This window comes from Anser brachyrhynchus, assembly GCF_964034855.1.
Source record: "Anser brachyrhynchus genome assembly, chromosome: 1".
Taxonomy (NCBI): domain Eukaryota; kingdom Metazoa; phylum Chordata; class Aves; order Anseriformes; family Anatidae; genus Anser; species Anser brachyrhynchus.
The window spans coordinates 42,464,857-42,484,002 of record NC_137694.1 but is presented as its reverse complement, the minus strand read 5'-3'; the positions used below and the strand labels follow the sequence as shown (position 1 = coordinate 42,484,002).

General features: G+C 37.3%; 1 protein-coding gene across 8 annotated transcripts in view; it reads right to left on the bottom strand.

Moving 5' to 3' along the window:
* SYT1 (synaptotagmin 1) overlaps positions 1-19,146 on the bottom strand; it is a 357,712-nt gene that overhangs the window by 44,124 nt on the left and 294,442 nt on the right. For all 8 annotated transcript variants that reach the window (XM_080604950.1, XM_080604945.1, XM_080604951.1 and 5 more), the window contains one exon: positions 10,196-10,313. In XM_080604950.1, the coding sequence (XP_080461076.1) occupies positions 10,196-10,313 (118 nt within the window). The remainder of the gene's footprint in view (positions 1-10,195; positions 10,314-19,146) is intronic.

Sequence of the window (19,146 nt, the reverse complement as noted above, 5' to 3'; positions counted from 1 at the left end):
AAGGTGCACTTGTCTGAACAATTCTAATTTATAAAACATATATAATTGTCTATGTTTTGGCATGGACTCTCTTAGACTTCTCCATTTTGTTGCTGGAAGTACCCAAACCCTGATCAAAAAGATGCAATACATGCCCAGATTAGAAAAAAGCAACATCTATTTCACATTTGGGTCTATTTTTTGACTAATTAAGGTCAAAAAATTTGATCAATTTAGGAAATCGGTTGCTTGCTCTCCTGCAGGGACTACCAGCCACAAAGTATGAGCAGACCTGCAGATGGAAAGATCGTTCTTGTCAAGTACTGTTTTTTCTGACCAGAAGCCAGGAAGCAACTTCCTAAAGTAGATGTTCCTCAGCAATGGGGCACTATGGATGGTCTCCAGGAATGGCTGAGCCAGTCCCTGACCTCCATTGTCCATGGAGAAATGTGATCTGATACCATTTAAGCTTGCTTAGCCCCAGTGAAAGCGTCTTTGAATAACAATAGCAAGAAACCTCTCCCAGGAGCATCCTTGGTTCTCCCCTCCACCCAACTGCACTTTCCAGCTCCAGATCCCAAATACTTTGTTAAATACCATGCAGCTTATTTTAATAAAATATTCACCTCTATTTTTTAGTCATGAGGGAGCAGCCTGAATTAACTTAGCTCCCAACCAGCTGAAACAATCTGCAGTGCAAGACTTGCTGATGCTGCCAGATAGTTACATAAGCATTTCTTCACATCCCACATATCCAGGGCTTCTGAACTTAAAAAACCTGTCATGTTGCATGCTCTCATAATCACCACTTTTAGCATCCTTCAAATGTTGACAAGCATGTGATGGTTTGCTGATGGGAAACTACTGATATAGCTGAGTACTCCAACAGCTTCCTGGAACCTGCTGCAGAAACACAGCCCCTTGCAACAAAATTATAATGATAATGGCCCTGGAGCCAGCTGCACTGCAAAGATTTCTGGACAGACTCAAACAGAATTTAAGATGCTTTTCTCAGTAAGGCTAAATGAGGACATTATCATATTCTCTTCACTGGAAGGGTGGATTTAACCTGTAGACCTGTAGGTATGAAGTGTTCTATGATACCACCAGGAATCTGAAGAAAAAGAGCTACCATGAATTGGGTTTGATAGCTGAGATTATAAGAAACCCTTACTTCTCTGACCTGAAGCAATTCCTACAGAGACACTGCTGAGCTGCAGAGATTACATGTGGATCCTGAAATCCTTGTGTGCTGCTGTTTAAAATTTGCTTCTGACCACTATTAGATCATAAGCAGTTTAAAAATATATATCTGTATCAATATATATATATATATATTTTGACAAACTCAAATCTGAGAGATATGCTGTGAAAGCCCACAATACAGAACTTACAAATCTTCCTTTTTGCCTTCAAAAACGAACAAACAAACAAAAAATGAAAACAGCTGACCTTTGCTGTGGGTGGGATTCATTTTAACAGTTTTCCTTTTGGGCATGTTTTACAAGAAAAACTTCTAAATATTATTCATTGGTCATTGGTCAATTGTGTAAGATAACGATTGAATTTTGCAGTCAAATTAAAAAGTTTATGTCTGTTGGCATACATGCAGGACAGTTGCTATATGATCTGTGCTTATTTTGTGTTTTTCCTGAATGACCACTATATATTTTACTTTTCATTTATTACTTTACTATCTAACGTTTTAAGATGCCAAAATAAAAACCTGCATACGAATGATTTTGATTTAAAGGGAGCAAAAAATATTGCTTTTTGTAAATGTGAACACAGTTCAGCAGAAACAAAAAAAATCAAATAGGGAATGAACAATAGCATATTCTTCAACAAGACATAAATAAGGCAGCATAATAAACAAAAATGGAATAAAATCTTAAATGGAATAAAATCTTAAATGGATAAAATCTTAATTTCCTCCTAAGGACCACAATCCCTGGACTAACACCTATAAAATGTCAAGAGATGTTCCCTCCATATTGCCAGTTTTGCTGTTGCATTATGTTACTGACATGCATCAGTTGAAACACATCTGGCACCATTTTATCAACAACACTTGTATAATACATAACAAACACAGTTTTCGCTTTAAAAACAATCATATTGTTAGGGGAGATTCCTTAGATTTCTCTTACCTTTAGCTTTGCAAAACAATCATCATCTTAGCTGTCCTAAACAAAGTATCTAAATAGAGGTGTTGCTTGTGTAGATACCTCACTCATATCCAGCCTTGTCTTTCCCTTCAATATATCTGAAATTCAGTGATAAATGCACTTTACAATAATATGCCTGAAGAGCTCAGTTCAATCTTTTTTTTTTTTTTTTTCCAAAGAAGATGTAAAGATGCCTTTATCATGATACAGAAGATACAAACACCTGCAGTGTTGACTTCAGCAGCTAATAAATAAAAGCACAAGAAAGGGTACCTAGGAATTAAACCCTGATAAATCCCCACCTCCGTCACATAGAAACATCTTTGCAGGGAGGAATAGTGGCATTTCTAGGCTTCAGTTTTCCACTGTGTCGGCAGGTAATTTGCAGTTAATCGAAACACTGTGACTGACACAACTAGGGTAGGGTGGCTCTAAGACAGTGAGGACTATGCTGGCAGGTTGGAATGAGGCCCAAATGCTGTTTTTTCTACCTCATCAATAGGATCACAGAACGAAAGTGAGGGATAAAATATTTGGAAAGAGAATCCTACTGAGATCCATGTGATTCTCCTGAGATGCATGAAAGGCACGATGAGAATAACTGAATGCTGGCATGTTAATCTCAGTCAGCAACAAGGTTATATTTATCTCCTGTTACTTAGAGAGGGGTAATGGGAACTTTTGAGGGGATTGTATCAAAAGAAGAAAGGGCAGGACTTGACTTCTGCCTTCAGTAGGAAGGTTTTGGAAAGTGAAATTTGGAATTGGCAATGGGAAAGCTTCTCTACCGTTTTTGTTGGAATGACAAATATCTTGTAGCTGCCAGTGGAGAGCTTCACTTGCCAAATGTGTGAGCAGCTTTGAATAACTAGCACAGATAAAGCATGTATGTAAAATAAAGATACTGACAGAGAAGCCAGACCACCTTATTTCCTCTCTCTCATTACACTAAAGTACACAGTTTCTCCATCTTCACAGATGTACTTTCAGCACAGTGGAGACATGCAGTTCCCTTTTCAGTATATGGCCCCTGCTCGCTTCAGGCATAATTCAGGATTGGGATCAAGGGTCTCATTTGTGAAATGTTTCTGTCTGTTGAGATGCACAAACAAAGTGGCTACACTTCGGAAATGGAGTCAGGAGGCCTATAAGAAGTAACCACATAAAGGCCTAGCAGAAACTAGTTGTCTTTCTTGCCCACATGGGATTAAACAAAGAAAAAATGCATGAGGGATTTAAAGTAACATACATATAAATTTTATTTAAAAGTTGTTTTTGTTTCTTCAGAAAGCCCTACAAACTTAATCAAACTCCAGCTGCATAACAGTGCTAATATAATGCTTATGCTGTCTTAAAAATGTATATGTCTTTACGTAGTCCTAAAGAGGAGATACCCTTGATTATACTTTTTTTCACTTTCTGCGATCATTTAACTACCCATCTAAACTGTATTTATAGAGATGAAAAAAGGACGTTTTCTTTTTGAGACCATATTTTATTTTTTTCTTCCAACCCATTAAAAAAAATAAAAAGAAATAGACTGCCATTTTCAGAGAGTAAAAATAAATTAAACTTGCTCGTAAGAGAACTGACTAATTTCCCTAAGGATGCCTGAATCTATCTACAGTATTTCTACATCTATTTTATAGCCACTCATATTGCTACAAAATTTTAGTAGAGCTTGAAAACCTAAGTATTAACCATCTTATTTTCATATAAGTAATTAACACACACATCTTCACACTTGCTCTGGGAATGCACAACCAAATAAAAACACACTATAATTTAATCAGAAAAAAGCACACACACACACATACACACAAAAAATAAATGCATTATTTAGATGTGGATATGCAAATAAAAAAATGAGAAGTTTCCAGGTTCTCTGTTTTGGGGAAGGAGGGAGGAAATCAACAGCAATGCTAGAAAATTCTGACTGCTGGCCGAGTCCATACAGCTGGGTCCTGATCTCCTGTACCTTTGGTCAGCATGTATGATTAAGGAAATGTACACATACAATAAGCTTTCTTTCCTTTCTCAAATCAAGAAGTTGTTCAAACACCTGCTGAGCCAAGGCGCTTTTGTGGCACAATGTTTGTCCTAAGGTTACTAAGGTTTTTCAGAGCAATGCCTACAGGTTTTGTCCAGCTTCACTGGTAATCAGATAGCACAATCTCTTTTTCCTCATTTGAAGTGTAAGAGGAAAAAAAGAGCAGAACAATTTGACTTCGCTTCTTTGTAGGAGCTGCTGCATTTGATGGTTCATCTAATACAATATATTGTTGTGTGAAATAGCCTGTGGCAAATGATTCAGTGGAAATTGTGTACTTGCTACAAAATGGACAATTAGCTAGCAGCTTCCTCATAAGAACCTCCAAAATGCCCTAAAATATCAGAGTTCATGTATCCATTAACATGGCTTCTATGATGAATATGTTTCAATTTTTACTGTCTTTTGATTTTGGAATTACCTTCATCAGGCTCATTACTTCACACGATTTAATGTTGAAGGTTTGAGTAGTGAGTAGAAGAAAGCTTAGACCTGATTTAGCCATTGAAAGAGGACCATTTCGGACAACCCCCTCTGCCCCCATCACTGCCCAGTCCTAGGGAAGATGTTACCAACAGAAATGTTGTTCTGTGAAGGCGAGAAGGATTTTGATATGACAGAGATTTGGTGACTGATCCCATCACCACTGTCGGAGCCCAAAGTGAATTTACTGTGATGCTGCGAGGCTGTTTTGCAAGTGATAGAGAAATGTATTGTTGCAGCCATCTACTGTTGGAAGTTCTGCCCATCAGTGTACTGCAGTAGACATATTGAAATATTAGATACTGTAGAAATACTCACTGAAAGTAGAGATCTTAAAATATTTGTTGGTACTGATCTCTGTTGCATTCTTTTGGATTAGGCTAGATGTAAATGCAGCTGTTGTGTTTTTATTTTAATTTTGTCTTTTAGTAAGGCTGTTTTTCTTTCCCTTAATATTCATGGAGTTATGCTTACAATATGGATTATAGCAAGGCCGTGGCACTAATAGTGTATTTCTCTTCACATATTATTACATTTGTGTTAGATAGCTTTTAAGGTTTCTTAAGTTTTAATGAAGTTATTAAAGTGAATGCTCTGACTGCATAATTCATGAGTCTTCATTCTGTCTTCAAAGAAACAGTCTCTAAACAATTTTTTATTTTACAAATCTTTTTTTATAATTTGGTCCCCAGAGATAGTTGAGATTTATAGTATTTGCTTGACAGATACAAAGAGGTGCTATGTATTTTCTATTTATAACTCATAAATATTGAGATTAGCTTTCACACATCATGGGCTGGGTTATGGGCTACTTTCTCTTCTGTGTGGTATCTGCAGGTTCCTGCAGAAGGAAGATCACATGGATACAATCAGTCTTTGCGGTTCTTCCTAAGCATTAATTTGGCACAAATGGATACAGTTTAGGGTTTTCTATAATCTGAATAATTTCTATAAACCACAGTGCCTAAGCAGGATCTGAGCCCATGCCAGTTAGGTCCTCACCTCCCCATTGGTAACCTGAGTCTGACCTCAGGGACGTTGAGAGGCAGCAGCATGAAGGAGATAAAGGGAAGAAAAAGCTTCCTACTAGGATACATTCCTAGTAATTAGATTCACTAAAAGCTAAGCATACTAAAACAACACATAAAACAAAAATGCAGTGTCTGTTTTTTTTTTTTTTGGGAAATAAACCTTGCTGAAATTAATCCTAAAAAGACGATAAGCTATGTTAAAGCTTGCACTTATTATTAGCTACTAAGAGATGAAACTTTTTAGAAATGAAACAATATTTTGTCAGTAATACATATAGACACTGAACTTCTTAAGAAAAGGCATTTAAGCCAAAGGGCCTGCGTAGCTAAACACTCATAACAATGGTCTGTTCAGGTGCCAGCCTGTCTCAGGTAATATATTTCAATTTCTCAGTCAAAGCAGGGAAAGCTACTAGAAAATTGAAATGAAAGCTTTTATATTTCATATTAGGAACAAAAATGAATATAAATGCAGGCTACAACTAAATACATTGAAATCTATAGAATTGCCTACATAAATGTGTGCTAATATTGGAAATCTTCCTATAAAATAAAAAAACACTATTTATTTTACAGTATGCATTTATCTGCTGTCAGATGTGCTAAGGGTTAAGCTACCATTTCTTTTTCTTTATAAAACAAGCAAAAAATACAAATACAACACAAGATTAAAATGAATTTAGATAAAAGTTTCATACTCATTTAAATCACTAACTGAAATCACTACCATTCTGATTTAAATGAATATCTCACAAGTTATAATTGTATATCTCACAAGGTATAATAATATAAAGACAATTTCTGCTTTCTTTCTGGAGCAGAAGGGATTGTAAACCTGAATAATGTACTGTAATTCATAGACAACCCTTGTAAACTGAAATGCATTGCTGAGCTGCACTGTGCCCTTATCAAGGAGTTAGTTGGACTGTGTCTTTATCAGCTGTTTGGAGAGATTAAATGGCAAGCTGGTTTTGAAATCTTCCAGTTTTGCAAGTCATCTAAAGGCAATTAAAAAAATACAGTGACTTGGGAGTCTAATTTTCCTTGATTTTCAGTAAGACATAAGCTTCTAAGCCTCTTAGAAATTTTGGGTGAAATATGCCTATAAAGCCATGTAACCCCAGTTTACCAAATTCCAACAAATAAAAATAATTTCTTCATAGCTAACATTCCTACATATCACCTGCCAGATGTCAGTTTCATTAAAAATGCATTTGAATATAATTTAAATAATTAAAATGCCATTTTAAAACATGCATAATTGTTTGCCAGAGGCCCTTCCTCACCAGAAGTAATAATTTCCACTTGTTGTGGCGACTTGATGAGCTCAGGCTGAACAGTTCCAGTGTTTGAGCCAAGGTTTGCTTTAGTCACAGCCTGATGTTGCAATTAAGTTTAAGACCTGGGAGTTTATTGCTCAGATGGGTGATCTGGTTTTGCTACAAGGAGTCTAATGAATTTGATGATTAGTTTGTTGTCTTTTATTATCTGTCTGAAGTAATTTATGCTAGGCTTTTGACTGTTAATAAAATTTATGGAAAAGTTCAAAATGCAGGAGATAAAGACTTTTTTTTTTTCCAACTGTCGTAACCATTAAATTGGACGCATAGGCTGACTAGCTGGATTAAGGTTTCACCAGTAGAACAACTGTAGCCATGCTAGGAAAGATGGTATTTTAAAACTACTTTGATTGTTTTCTTGCTTTTGATAGGTGCTTTCTTAACTGGGCTCTGTTTCTGCACAGCATAAATATACATGTTGAAAACCAATAATGTTTTAAAGTATGATTGACCACAGTTATGGATGCATTCCAATTTTTAATAAATTATTATTAACAAGAAGTTCAGAATACTACTGAACCACAGTGACTGACTTGGTCTTTGTATTGGGACAACAGATGCATAATTGCTAAAGCTTTCCACGTCACTGAGGAGCAAAGGTATAGCAGATATTCACTAGAAGCAGTTATACTTAAAACGTGCAGGGCAGCAGCCAGAAGGAGACTGCAGAGTTGCCTGCTGTTTGCTGTGAATGCTTGGCAGTGCTGTCAGACCTCCTGCAGGAGCCAGAGCCTTGCTTCTCCTTTGTGCAATGCGGATAAACTCCACTGAGAGGCAGAAAGGCTAGATGGAGGAGAAAGAGGAGCCATTTCCAAGTGTCTATCTTCTCCTTTTCCAGCATCTTCTCCAATATAGGAGAGGATAAAAAAAAAGATCCTAAACTCAAAAACTAAACACTTCTCAGCAATTTTTGACAAACGTCTAAGATTTTTTTTTTCATCTGTGACACCTACGTAATTTTCACCTCTTGCTAATGGTCTCTCCTTGGTGACAGTAAGTGCTGTTGAGTATATAGGTAGCATTCAGTCTGAGATAATATTTGATTGTTAGTGTTTTCCCACCTCCACTGCAATGCAAAACTTTCAGTTTTGCAAAGTGAAAAGCAATTCTAGTGTCTAGAGAAAATAACGAACTAGTGGGGAAAGTGTTTCCTAATCGAGATAAAATCCTGCCACCTTCACTACCACTTAACAGTACCTTACTCTGAGATTAGGTATTAGTTAGTGTGAATAATAACAGAATCTCAGCTGGATTTCAAGTTATTTCTGCATAATTTATTCAAAAGATAAATTCCCTAATGAAAGATACTGTATCCACTTTAAACCAATGTTATTTCATCTATAATTACTGCCTCAGGTGTACCACACTAACTGCCATTTATCACTGTCAGGGACTTTTGAATTCCTACTACAACTATGGTATCCCATTGGGTTTGTTTGTCCCGGAGAGTACAAGATGTTTCTAGTTTGGTATGGCCCTAAAAAAGAAGAACAAAACCTGTCATCCCCTAGAAATACATTTGAATGTCCTTTACTCTGTTCTGGCACTTCATCACATAAAGGAGAGTAAGCACATTCATTTCCAACAATGCATTATATTTTTCATCTCAAGTTGATAGAAGATCTTCAGTTCATTGGTACTTCTCCTGCCACTTTCTTTTCTTAGGGGTTTTGTAGCCATTAACCATCATGTCTTTCAAAATTTGTAAAACAATACAGACGTTCTGGCTCTTAGACCTCTACTGTAGTCAAAAAGTATCACACTTCCTCACTAAGAGAATGTATTTTTTCATTAGGAAACAATTATGAAGGAAATGTTCTTAAGAACTGTAATTTGCAATCGGTTCAGTACAGGCATTGAGGAAACAATTAGTGGTGTGTTCACATTTTAGAATGGGTGTTCAAAAAGTTAGATTTGATTCAGGTAACAACCACAACAACATTTTGATGTCTTTTATTTTATGATATCTGCTGTTGTACAGTGGAAGACTTTAGAAGCAAGTAAAATAAAAGAACAATAACTGGCTACTGGTATGAGACTTTGTTTCCTTTCACTTTATGAAGGCTATCCTGTTGTTGTTCACCTGAAGTGGTAAACAAAACCTCCAGGCTTACTTCGAGCATGCCACCATTCCGATGTGCACTTTGTATATAACTCTTGCTTGTATCATTTTGTTTGTTTCTTGTTTATTCAAAGTGAGCAATTACATCATATGTGTGTTAGTGACAGCTGTCAAAGTGTTCAGTTCTGGAGCTGTGATAGAAACATCCTTATTCTCAAAGGTTTTTAAGAGAAGGTATATAAAATAAACTTCTCCTGCAAAGACCTTTCCTTATGAAGCACCTTGTTATTTAATTTGGTCTCAGCTAATTGGCAATTCAGAAAGTAATTTGTGTCCGAGAATTCCAGACACAGCAGAGAACAGAAGCCTATGTGGAGCTCCGCCAGGTCCCCAGGACACAGACGTGGTGTCACACGTGCTGACTGTGCCCTCCCTTAGAGATGGTGTACATCACCTCATTCACTGCGTGCTTAGCTTTACTATGAGGACTATTTGTAGGTATCAACCTCATCGACTCCCACAAGTGCAAGACTGTCATTTTGATTGCTGGTGTACATGTAAATGCAGAACAGTCCCAAATCTGTGCATGGGAGCAATCACACCTGAGCCCTTCAAATGCAGAAACAATTACCCTAGCACCTCAGACAGTAGTCAGCACAGTGACCTGTGATGAGTTCCTCTATTATGTATTATCAGTAACATTGTAGGGAAATGTTCACATTTTGTGAGATTAAACAGACAATAGGAATTGTAGTCAGATTTCTTTTTCTCTTGCCTGAATAGTCCATATTTATCTCCAGGTAACAGGAGAGAAGGAAAGTACAGAGAGCACTATCTGACTGCTTAACTCTTCAGACCTTGTCTTGGACTGGAATGCGATGTATAATGAATTTCCTTTTTTAAATCTAGAATGAGTTCTGTTATACCCAGTCAAGCTTTAAGTTTCAGAAAACACAAAATGCATTTTTCAGACAGTGAACAAGAGCCCTTACCCTCTCAACCAAGAGATCTTCAATGGAAAATGAATTGTTTTTCTGCCTTACAAACCTGCAAAGTCTACAAGCAGATTTTCATGCACATACCTGACAGTCCACCGACATCCATCTTCTTCAGGTTCTTCGCCTCCAGAATGACAACAGTCAGCTTGCCAGCAGTAGGCACATAGCGCAGGGAGAAGCAGATATCACCCAGCTTTTCTTGCTGTGAAAGCAAACAAGTCATTGTGTTATAATTTTATTTTTTTTTTAAATCATTTTGAACCTTTTTGAGTTTGAAAAACCAGGATTACATCTCAAACTCCTGTTGTAAAACAAACCATTCAAATTAACAACATGTCTGCCACAAGTTAAATCCTTGGTAACCTGAAGTCCATTGTAACAACTGGAGTTCACAGCAACTGTCCTGGATGGAACCAAATGACAAGATGTGCTGGCTGCAAAGCAAGCTACACTGCTCCCCACTTCACCTTGGACAATCAGGATCCCAGACTGTTTGCTCTGTAATATTAACCAAGTCAGTATTTTTTCCAGTTCGTGTTTCAGTGGAAATCAATTAACATACATATGCAACCACTACTGTTTTCTGCAAAAGAGTAATGTTGGTTCTTTCTCATCATGATTTGTCACAAAAGCAAAATGTAGATAAAACACAAAGCACAAAACAATAAATGTAAGAAAGACCTGTCTCCTATCAGACAGGCAAACTGGGAAGGCAGATAGGCAGGGAGTGCATCCCTCTTCACATCGGGAGTGGTTGGAAGTTTTGCCTTCAGCCTTTGCAGACTATTATCTGGGATTCTGCCAAACACAACCTTTTGCCACTCATTGCTTAGTACTTTCCTAACAGTCCTGGCAAAGAGGGAGAGGCTGAATTATGGGCAGAATTACTGGAACTTCGTTTTAAAACTAGGAATAATATATTTAAACTTGCAGATACAGGAGAGAAAAGACCAGACTACTGCTTAGAAATGATCTTTAGGATGATCCGAGCTTTCCTCCTTCCTTTCAGGCACAATGTTATCTCTAGGTGAGTAAATAGGTTTCCTTTAAGAGAAGAAGAATCATGTTATACTAAACAGTCCAATAAGGCATTTTAGACAGCACTGTTTCTCTTTCAAAGACTGTCATGCTTATGGCGCAAATCTGTTTTCCACAGTTTATTCTGGCAGTAAAGTATATTTTTATCAGTCCCTTCGGCTCCAGTGTTCTGTTAGGATAAATCGGAAGGTTGGTCGCTGAAAAGTTTTGGATGTGTATCCAGGCTTTTGGTTAAGACACTGGGTAATTCTGGCAAAAATTATGCACTTTTTCCCCATACCACAAATATAGGAAGGACATGGCAATTTACCAGCTTCAAGGAGTCAAGGGGAAATATACAAAGGCAGAACCTTACCTAAAAAGCTGTGGGAAAACTACCGAAAGTAACTGCTCATGGGTCCACAGTTGTAGTTGGAATGTCACAAAGAAAAGACAGACCACATCCTAAGGACTTTACCATGGAAAATGCACCAAAATATTCTTCTCTAATGTCATTTACGAGAATCTGAGCTTTAACCACCAAGCCAAATTTTCAGCACTGGTAACAGTTAGATATAGAGGTCTAGCTATACAAATGCTCAATAACTGTTTTTACAAGTACTTTCTACTGAGAGTAAAGTGCCTATGCTGTGTTAAACTAGGTTTTATTTGCTGAATTTTATGCAAAGTATCTAAATATCTGTGTGCACGAGCATTTTTGAAAATGAAATTCCTACCAAATAACAAGCATCTATTCTACTTTTGTGGTTTCCTTACATTCTTCTCACAATAGCTCTTAGACACAAACACTTTTTTATCCAGGCTTGGATAAGTATCTGCAATATATCCATCTGAAGGATGCATTCCAGATACTCAGCAATACTTCAAAGTTTACATCTTCCTCCCATATCAAAAGGTGTGTAAGTCTGTCTCAGAAGAATTTCTTGGGGACACAAGAATCTGCTTGTGTTTTTCTTGCTCAAGGACTGGAACCTTATATATTAAAAATTACTCAGCATCATGTAGTTATTGATCTTTTTAATGTGCAAAAACTTGGAAACTTCAATAATAATGCAATACCTATAAAGTGATAGACTCTGAATGGATTATTACAAGTCAGGAAAGAGACCATGGGATTGTAATAGATAGTTCCCTGAAAACCATCAGCTCAGTGCTCAACATGGCCAGAAAACACATAGAACAAACACAAAACTTGTGTATAATTAGGAAACAATCAGGTGGAACAAAATGAAACAAAACAAAAGCTTATAATGTTAAATGTATGTATCATGTATAAGATATGCACACATGCCTGTCTCTTGAAAACTGGTGTGGTTATGGTATCCCTCCACCTCAAAAAGGATATAGTAGAACTGGGAAATATTCCCAGAAAAGCAGCAGGAATGATGAAAAATATGATACAGCTTCTGCATTAGGAAGAGTTAAGTAGATTACAACTCTCCAGGCTGGAATGGGGATATTGGGAAAGGGTATCTTAAAGACCTTGGTCTGACCCAGGAGGGCCATAATGATGTTATGCCTTTGTTCAAAGGAAGAGATCCTGATATCACAAAATTTACATTTTTAACTCATATCTAAAATAACCTAAGATGTCTTCCACAGCATGAACTGAATTTTTAAGAAAGGACTCACTATTCCTCTTTGTCTGCATAGGCTTTTATAAATCTCAGTATAGATTCTGATCATGGAAATACAGATTTCAGCATAGTTCACTTTCGACTCTGAGTGTGCAATGACATGGTGATAGCAAAGCATGTTTTTGCTACCCTGTCATTCGGTTTGGGAAGTCTGTGTTGGCTGGGCTAATGGTGAAGTTGATCTATCACTTGCAGCTTGCTCAGAATGGAAGAAATCAATTGCTTATTGATTCGTGTTATCATGATCACAGCTCACCCAGCCACCTGGTGTTCCTCGCTGTTGCTGTTCTATTACATGGTAGACTTGGTTTAAATTAGCCTGGCTTACTCACAGGCTGAGTAAGACTGAAACGGGAAATCTGAAAGCTCGTCATGGTCCCCCATCTCAGACATGTTTGTACTCAAGTATCAACCAACATTCAAGGGCTCTGCCCTCACACCTAGATTGACTAGGCAGTACGTCGGTTGTAGCAGTACAGGAGCTTGTATTCCTCAGAAATGTACCTCACTGACAGAATATCTAAACATCTATTTTGGAAGGAGTTTTTGAATTAATGACGTATTTCCGATTGGTCCTTTGATTGTTCTTATCTTTTTTTTTTTTTAATGTTTGTACTGAGACTGAAGTGTCTCAATAAAATCGTGCTAGGATTGTTTTTGCCAAGCAGAGTGCCTCAGCAGAGGCTGGAGAAGGTATTTTACAAACAGTTATTGCCACAGAGACCATCACCTCTCACCAGCCTTTCTCAATCTATAATCATGTTATGCTTCTGTGCAAATACTGCAATTGTCTACACAGAAGAGTAATTTTATGAGAGTATTTAATGCATTTTTAGCCTCATCTAATGTAATTTTAGCTGCAGGAAACATGAAGAAGGCGGCAGCACCATGTAAACAGCCAGTTTTCCATAGATCACCAGCAAGCCATGGGAAATGGCAGCAGATGATGGGCTTATTTCAGTGAATAACTTGAAGAAAAAGCAGAGATACCTGTTTAAATCCCCACATAATCACATGTAGAGCTTTTTTGCTGTCATTAAAATCTGTAATAACTAGTTTTCTTGAATATTTCTTGTAGTTTAACATTTCTTCTTCGCATTGCTGCCAAGAGTTTTCTATTCCTAAGCTGTGGTTTTTTTTTTTTAAATTTTAAAAATATTTGTCAGGCAAGATACTGCAAGTGGCAGCACTGCAATGAAGCAACAGAAAACAATCACTAGAGGTGTGGTTTGCAGGAGATAATTACAAACCCCTGCAGGGCTATGAGGTACAGATGAGTGCTTCTGGTATGGTGATTATCTCATGAAGGTGCCTTATTGTTATTATGAATTTCTTTCAGCTCTATGTATAAATAATTTATGTTAGTAAATTACTTTGATCTCTGATGAAAACTGTAAGTTAGTGTTAGAAAGTTCCAACTGGGAGGTTCACAGACATTAACCTATTCATGTATAACGCCTAAACACCAATCAAAAGACTCTCTCCATCTAAGCAACTTCATAACTTCATTACATTTAAAGAGGATGCAATGGAGCAGAACATAAATGACATAGCACTGGTAACACTTCTTCAGCTTAGAAAAGGCTATTTGAGGTCCTATTGAGAACCTGATCCTTTTAGAGACGACTGTAAGCCTCTCCTGCCTGTCTCATGTGTTTTCTTGTATTTGTCAGTAGTCATTTTTACCTTGACAGCACACTTTCCTAATAAGCTACAGAGAAAAATGCTATTTATGCAGATTACTCTCATTCACACTGCAGAATCTCTAACAGTGATATCTGTCTTCTTAATACAAGCATTCTCCACGTTTTGTGTAAGATATTACAAGAAAGTTGATGCTTGCAGCTCTCTTGGTAAAACAATACCAAAATAACAAGCCACAGCACCACACTTTTTTTTTTTCCCTAATTGGATCTAAGACTCCAAAATTGTCAGTACAAGAAAGATATAAACACAGTGCAGTGGGTTTCCAAATTCAATAGCCAATTTTGATTGTAGATATTTGCATGAGACTAAAACAAACAAAATAGGATGTTGTTTGTGGGTAAAGACCCAAAATACAATCTTCCACCAATCCATGTTTGAAATATAAGCTAATAGTATTGATAATATATGATCAAAGGGCTAGAGCACCTCTCCTATGAAGACAGGGTGAGGGAGTTGGGTTTGGAGAAGAGAAGGCTCCGGGGAAACCTTACAGCGACTTTCCAGTACCTAAAGGGGGCCCGCAGGAAAGCTAGGGAGGGACTCTTTGTCAGGGAGTGCAGTGAAAGGACAAGGAGTAGTGGCTTTAAACTTAAGACAGGTACATTTAGATTAGATGTAAGGAAGAAATTCTTTACTCAGAGGGCAGTGAGACTCTGGAACAGGTTGCCCAGGGAAGCTGTGGGTGCTCCATCCCTGGAGGATGGGGCACCTAGAATTAGGAAAATACTGCTCCTCCAGGTTAAGTAAGGATCATACTGGAAAAGGAAAATGAAATACTGTGGGTTTTTTTTGGTCTTCCATCTTTTTCTCTAAGCCTGAAATTTTATTGCCACAACAGCTATCTTCAACATTACTGGCTTTGAAGGCATTGCATTTTTGATAAATATGCTGTTAAACAACAAAGAAAATTTCAAGCCTGCAAGAGGTAAAATCAGGAAATAAGATATTTTTCTCTTACACTTGCAAACAGATGACCCCACAATATGAAGACGGTTTTGCCACAATTAGACGAACGAGTGGGAAGTGAACAAGAAGGATATAAAATGCAGTTTGCATAAATAGGCTAGAAATAGGTGGTGCAGCAGGGAAAGAAAAAGGAGGACCAGAAAGAGAAAGAAAAGCTGGGGCTCATGTGTCAGCCCATTACTACAGCACTTTCAGAGATTCTTACATGAATATGTATTTACACCATGTAACATTGAACCCCAAAGTCTATGAACTACTTTGGGGATATAGTGCTGAGAGTGAAGAGGAAAGGCAGAATTTTCCCCCACCTTTTCAAGCAAAACGTTGATTACAGAAGCAGGTATTTCAGACGTGAAATGTTAACTATAAACCCAGTCAATACAAACTTAGGATTTTAACAACTAAACCATTAATCTGACAAGCAGAATAATTCCTTCACTGTCTAAAAGGATTTCATTCCCATGAATGGAGCAGCCACACTATTATACAGCTGAAAATAAACAAGTGCTAAATGCCTCTGGAGATAAGGAAGAACCTTCTTCAAGACTGTACCTACTGCACTTTTGAAGAAAATGTTTTAAAATAGTACAAATATGAACAGACAAGTGTCCTACCACATGCTTCCTTATTCAAGGATCAGCCTTTATTCACAGGAATAACCCACTTGTCTTCCAAAATGGATCTACAGTGTTTGTGATCAAAGGTCCCTCTTGTTTGCTTTTACTAGCATTATTTCAGAAGTGCTTTTGTAGGTAACACTCTCTTCAAATGTGAAAACTTGGCCATAAAATGAGCTCATTTTAATGTACAGTATTCAGTTACAAGCCACATAACAAGTAAATTAAGAACCAAAGCTAAGTGAAATAGGCTACAGCAGGAGATCTCAGAAGAAACAGAGGGTTCTTGAGGCACAGATCCAAAAGGCTTGTTTCGGATGCTATAAAAAAGGGATTAGCAGTGACAACAGTCTAAAGGAGAGATGGAAAGGAAGCTGATGCTAGGTGAACAGAGAACAGAGATAGAAGCAAAGGTCCAGGAGGTAAGTTTTAAAAGGGAGTTTTAGAGTAGACAGGGAACAATCTTTCAAATGAAGGGAATTTATTAAAGGTATCAGGAGGTGGTATCTGTAGGGATATAGTCATGGTATAAAGTAGGTGTGCGGAAGAGCCAAAAGAAACAGCTTTAATTGCATATTCCTTTCGACTGCTTTCCCTACTACAATTCTACTCTCTGACTCCTTTGTCATACAACGTCTGTATGCCAGCACTACTTTTTACCTTTGCTTAAAGGGAACAAGCCCTGGCAAGATCTTCCTATGGAAATAAAATCTACTTTATTTTTTCTCTGAACAGCACTTGACATAGAATTCTTCACAAATCTCTGCCTTCTTATTGCAATATATATATGTAGTAGACTGCATTTCTTTTAACTGTCCTAATTATGTTATACTCTTCAATACAATGGTAAATCAGACTTGCAAGCAAGTTGGGCAACAATTTGAACTAGCCAATGTTATTAAAATATTAACAAGTCAGGTTCTGTCAGGTTCCCTCTTTTAGACCTCTTCATTACATTTTTAACTGTTTAGAGAAAGCACTTCTATTGCTGTTCTCTAAAAAGCAGAAAAAAATGAGGGAGAAAACACTGTTATTATTAGTAGAAAATGACACTTCATGGTCATCAGTTTAAAAGCATTACAATCAGCTGCCTCTTCCAAAATTAGAAAAGCTGTGGCTGAAGGCACTTGAAATCAAAGATTAGCAGAAACGCACCCTTTCATTTCCAAACGAGAGACGATGCTACCAAACATATTGAGTTCTTAATTAAAGAAGACAAAAAAAAAATAAATCTTAAGTAAATGAGAAAGGGAGGAATGAATTAAAACAAACATATACACCCAAAAATCATAGACTGGTTTTCAGTAGCTCTTTGCCTATCCACAAATGCTTGCAGCTGTCTGCTCTGCTTTAATGATTGCATCTTGCTCTATTTTGCCACTTCATTTCTCCTCAGCTCTTGCCTGATCATATTTCTAAATGTCACTCACGTTTATGCAGGCCAGTGCGCAAAACAAAATTAATTTAACTGAATGGCACATTAATATTATTACTTTTGACAGCATGGAAAACTTATTAACTATAGCATGTCACGAGGCTAGTCTTCTAGTGAGTGGTCTAAGTACAACATAGAAAGGAAATGTAATACAGTTGAAAGGATTTTTTTTTTTGGCTTATCAGGCACCAGGAGAAGTCAAATCTCAAAGCTTTTCCATAATTAATAGCAAATTACATGTACATTGTAGTCACTCTACAGAAAATCCTTGTCCTCTTGTGATAGGACATAGGAAGTCACTGTACAGTACCCTCACATGATTTGAAAACATCTCTTGAAGTAAGTATGGGTGCTTTAATGCTTAGTTAATATAGTTTCCACTATGAAAAGAGTGTCTTGTTTCCAAAAGTGATTGACTCAAAAGCTTTAGACTGTAGATTGAAATTACAGCATACATCAGAAAATATATAGGGTCAGCAGACAGAGAACTGTAATTAAGAATCAAATCAATTACAGACTTCTTACTTGTATCCAATATAGCAACTTATATGAGTGAGGTACTTTTTTCTTTAAAGTAGCACATGCAGATTTTGGTCAGGATCAGTGTTGCACTGTATATGGTGCTGTATCAAAAACCTGTCACAAACAGAGTCCTTGCTAAAATGACCATACATTTGCAGTTAATGACAAGACAGAATGCACAGATTAAATGAACCAGTAGCTGAGAATGAGTGGCAAGATGGAGTGAGTAATTCTCCATGGATGCTGGTAAATTCTGATGAAATCCAACAGCCCCAGTGAAAGACTATCAGGTGAATTCAGTGACTCCATTACTGAAGCTATACAGTATATTTCTGTTCGCGAATCTGCAATCTGCAAGAACCACGAAGGGAAATTCAGTGGAATCTGTGGATTGCTTTCATAGGCAGCTATCTTTTTCCCTTTTCTTTGCAACAAACTATGAAGATAAAATGACCTTGCACCTTGTACCAGTCACAGATATGTTATAAATAAATGGCTTTTTTTTGCAGTGACACTAACTCAGCCTGGTTCATTCAGCTCCTGTGGATATATGTCCTCCTTCCTCTCATTTTTTGCTTGCTGTAACAACAGTTCAGCTTTCATGCTCCCCCATGATATCCCCCCGCACTACCTCCAGCTCCCTTCTATGACCCCAAATCACAAACTCCACACAATACGGCAGCCTTCTTCAAAATCTCCTAAATTGGCAGTTAGATATCTAAGGCAGTATGTGATGTAGTTGTTCTGAAACTAGAAATGCGCTGGTTAGCTAGCGGCAGGCTGGAGATTTCACCAGTAGGTGAGGTCTTAAGGCAAGACAGTTCTCCACCTGTAATTTATCCAGATGAAGGCTTTTTGCTTCGTGTATAATTTCAACCAACACAATGCCATTTATTATTATATAAATGCTATTATTTCCACCCACTGCTTCTGTTCTACAATTACTGGCAGGATTTGAAATCCTGTTCTGTATCCCTGTTTTTCATTTGGAAAGTTTTCTTACATTGCCCTCTTTTACTAATTTTTGCACTGGAGATTTTTCTAGAGCATCCAAGCTTCCTAAAAATATGAGGTAGGGTAAAGGATACACAGCTGGAAAAGAGGCAAGCTGAA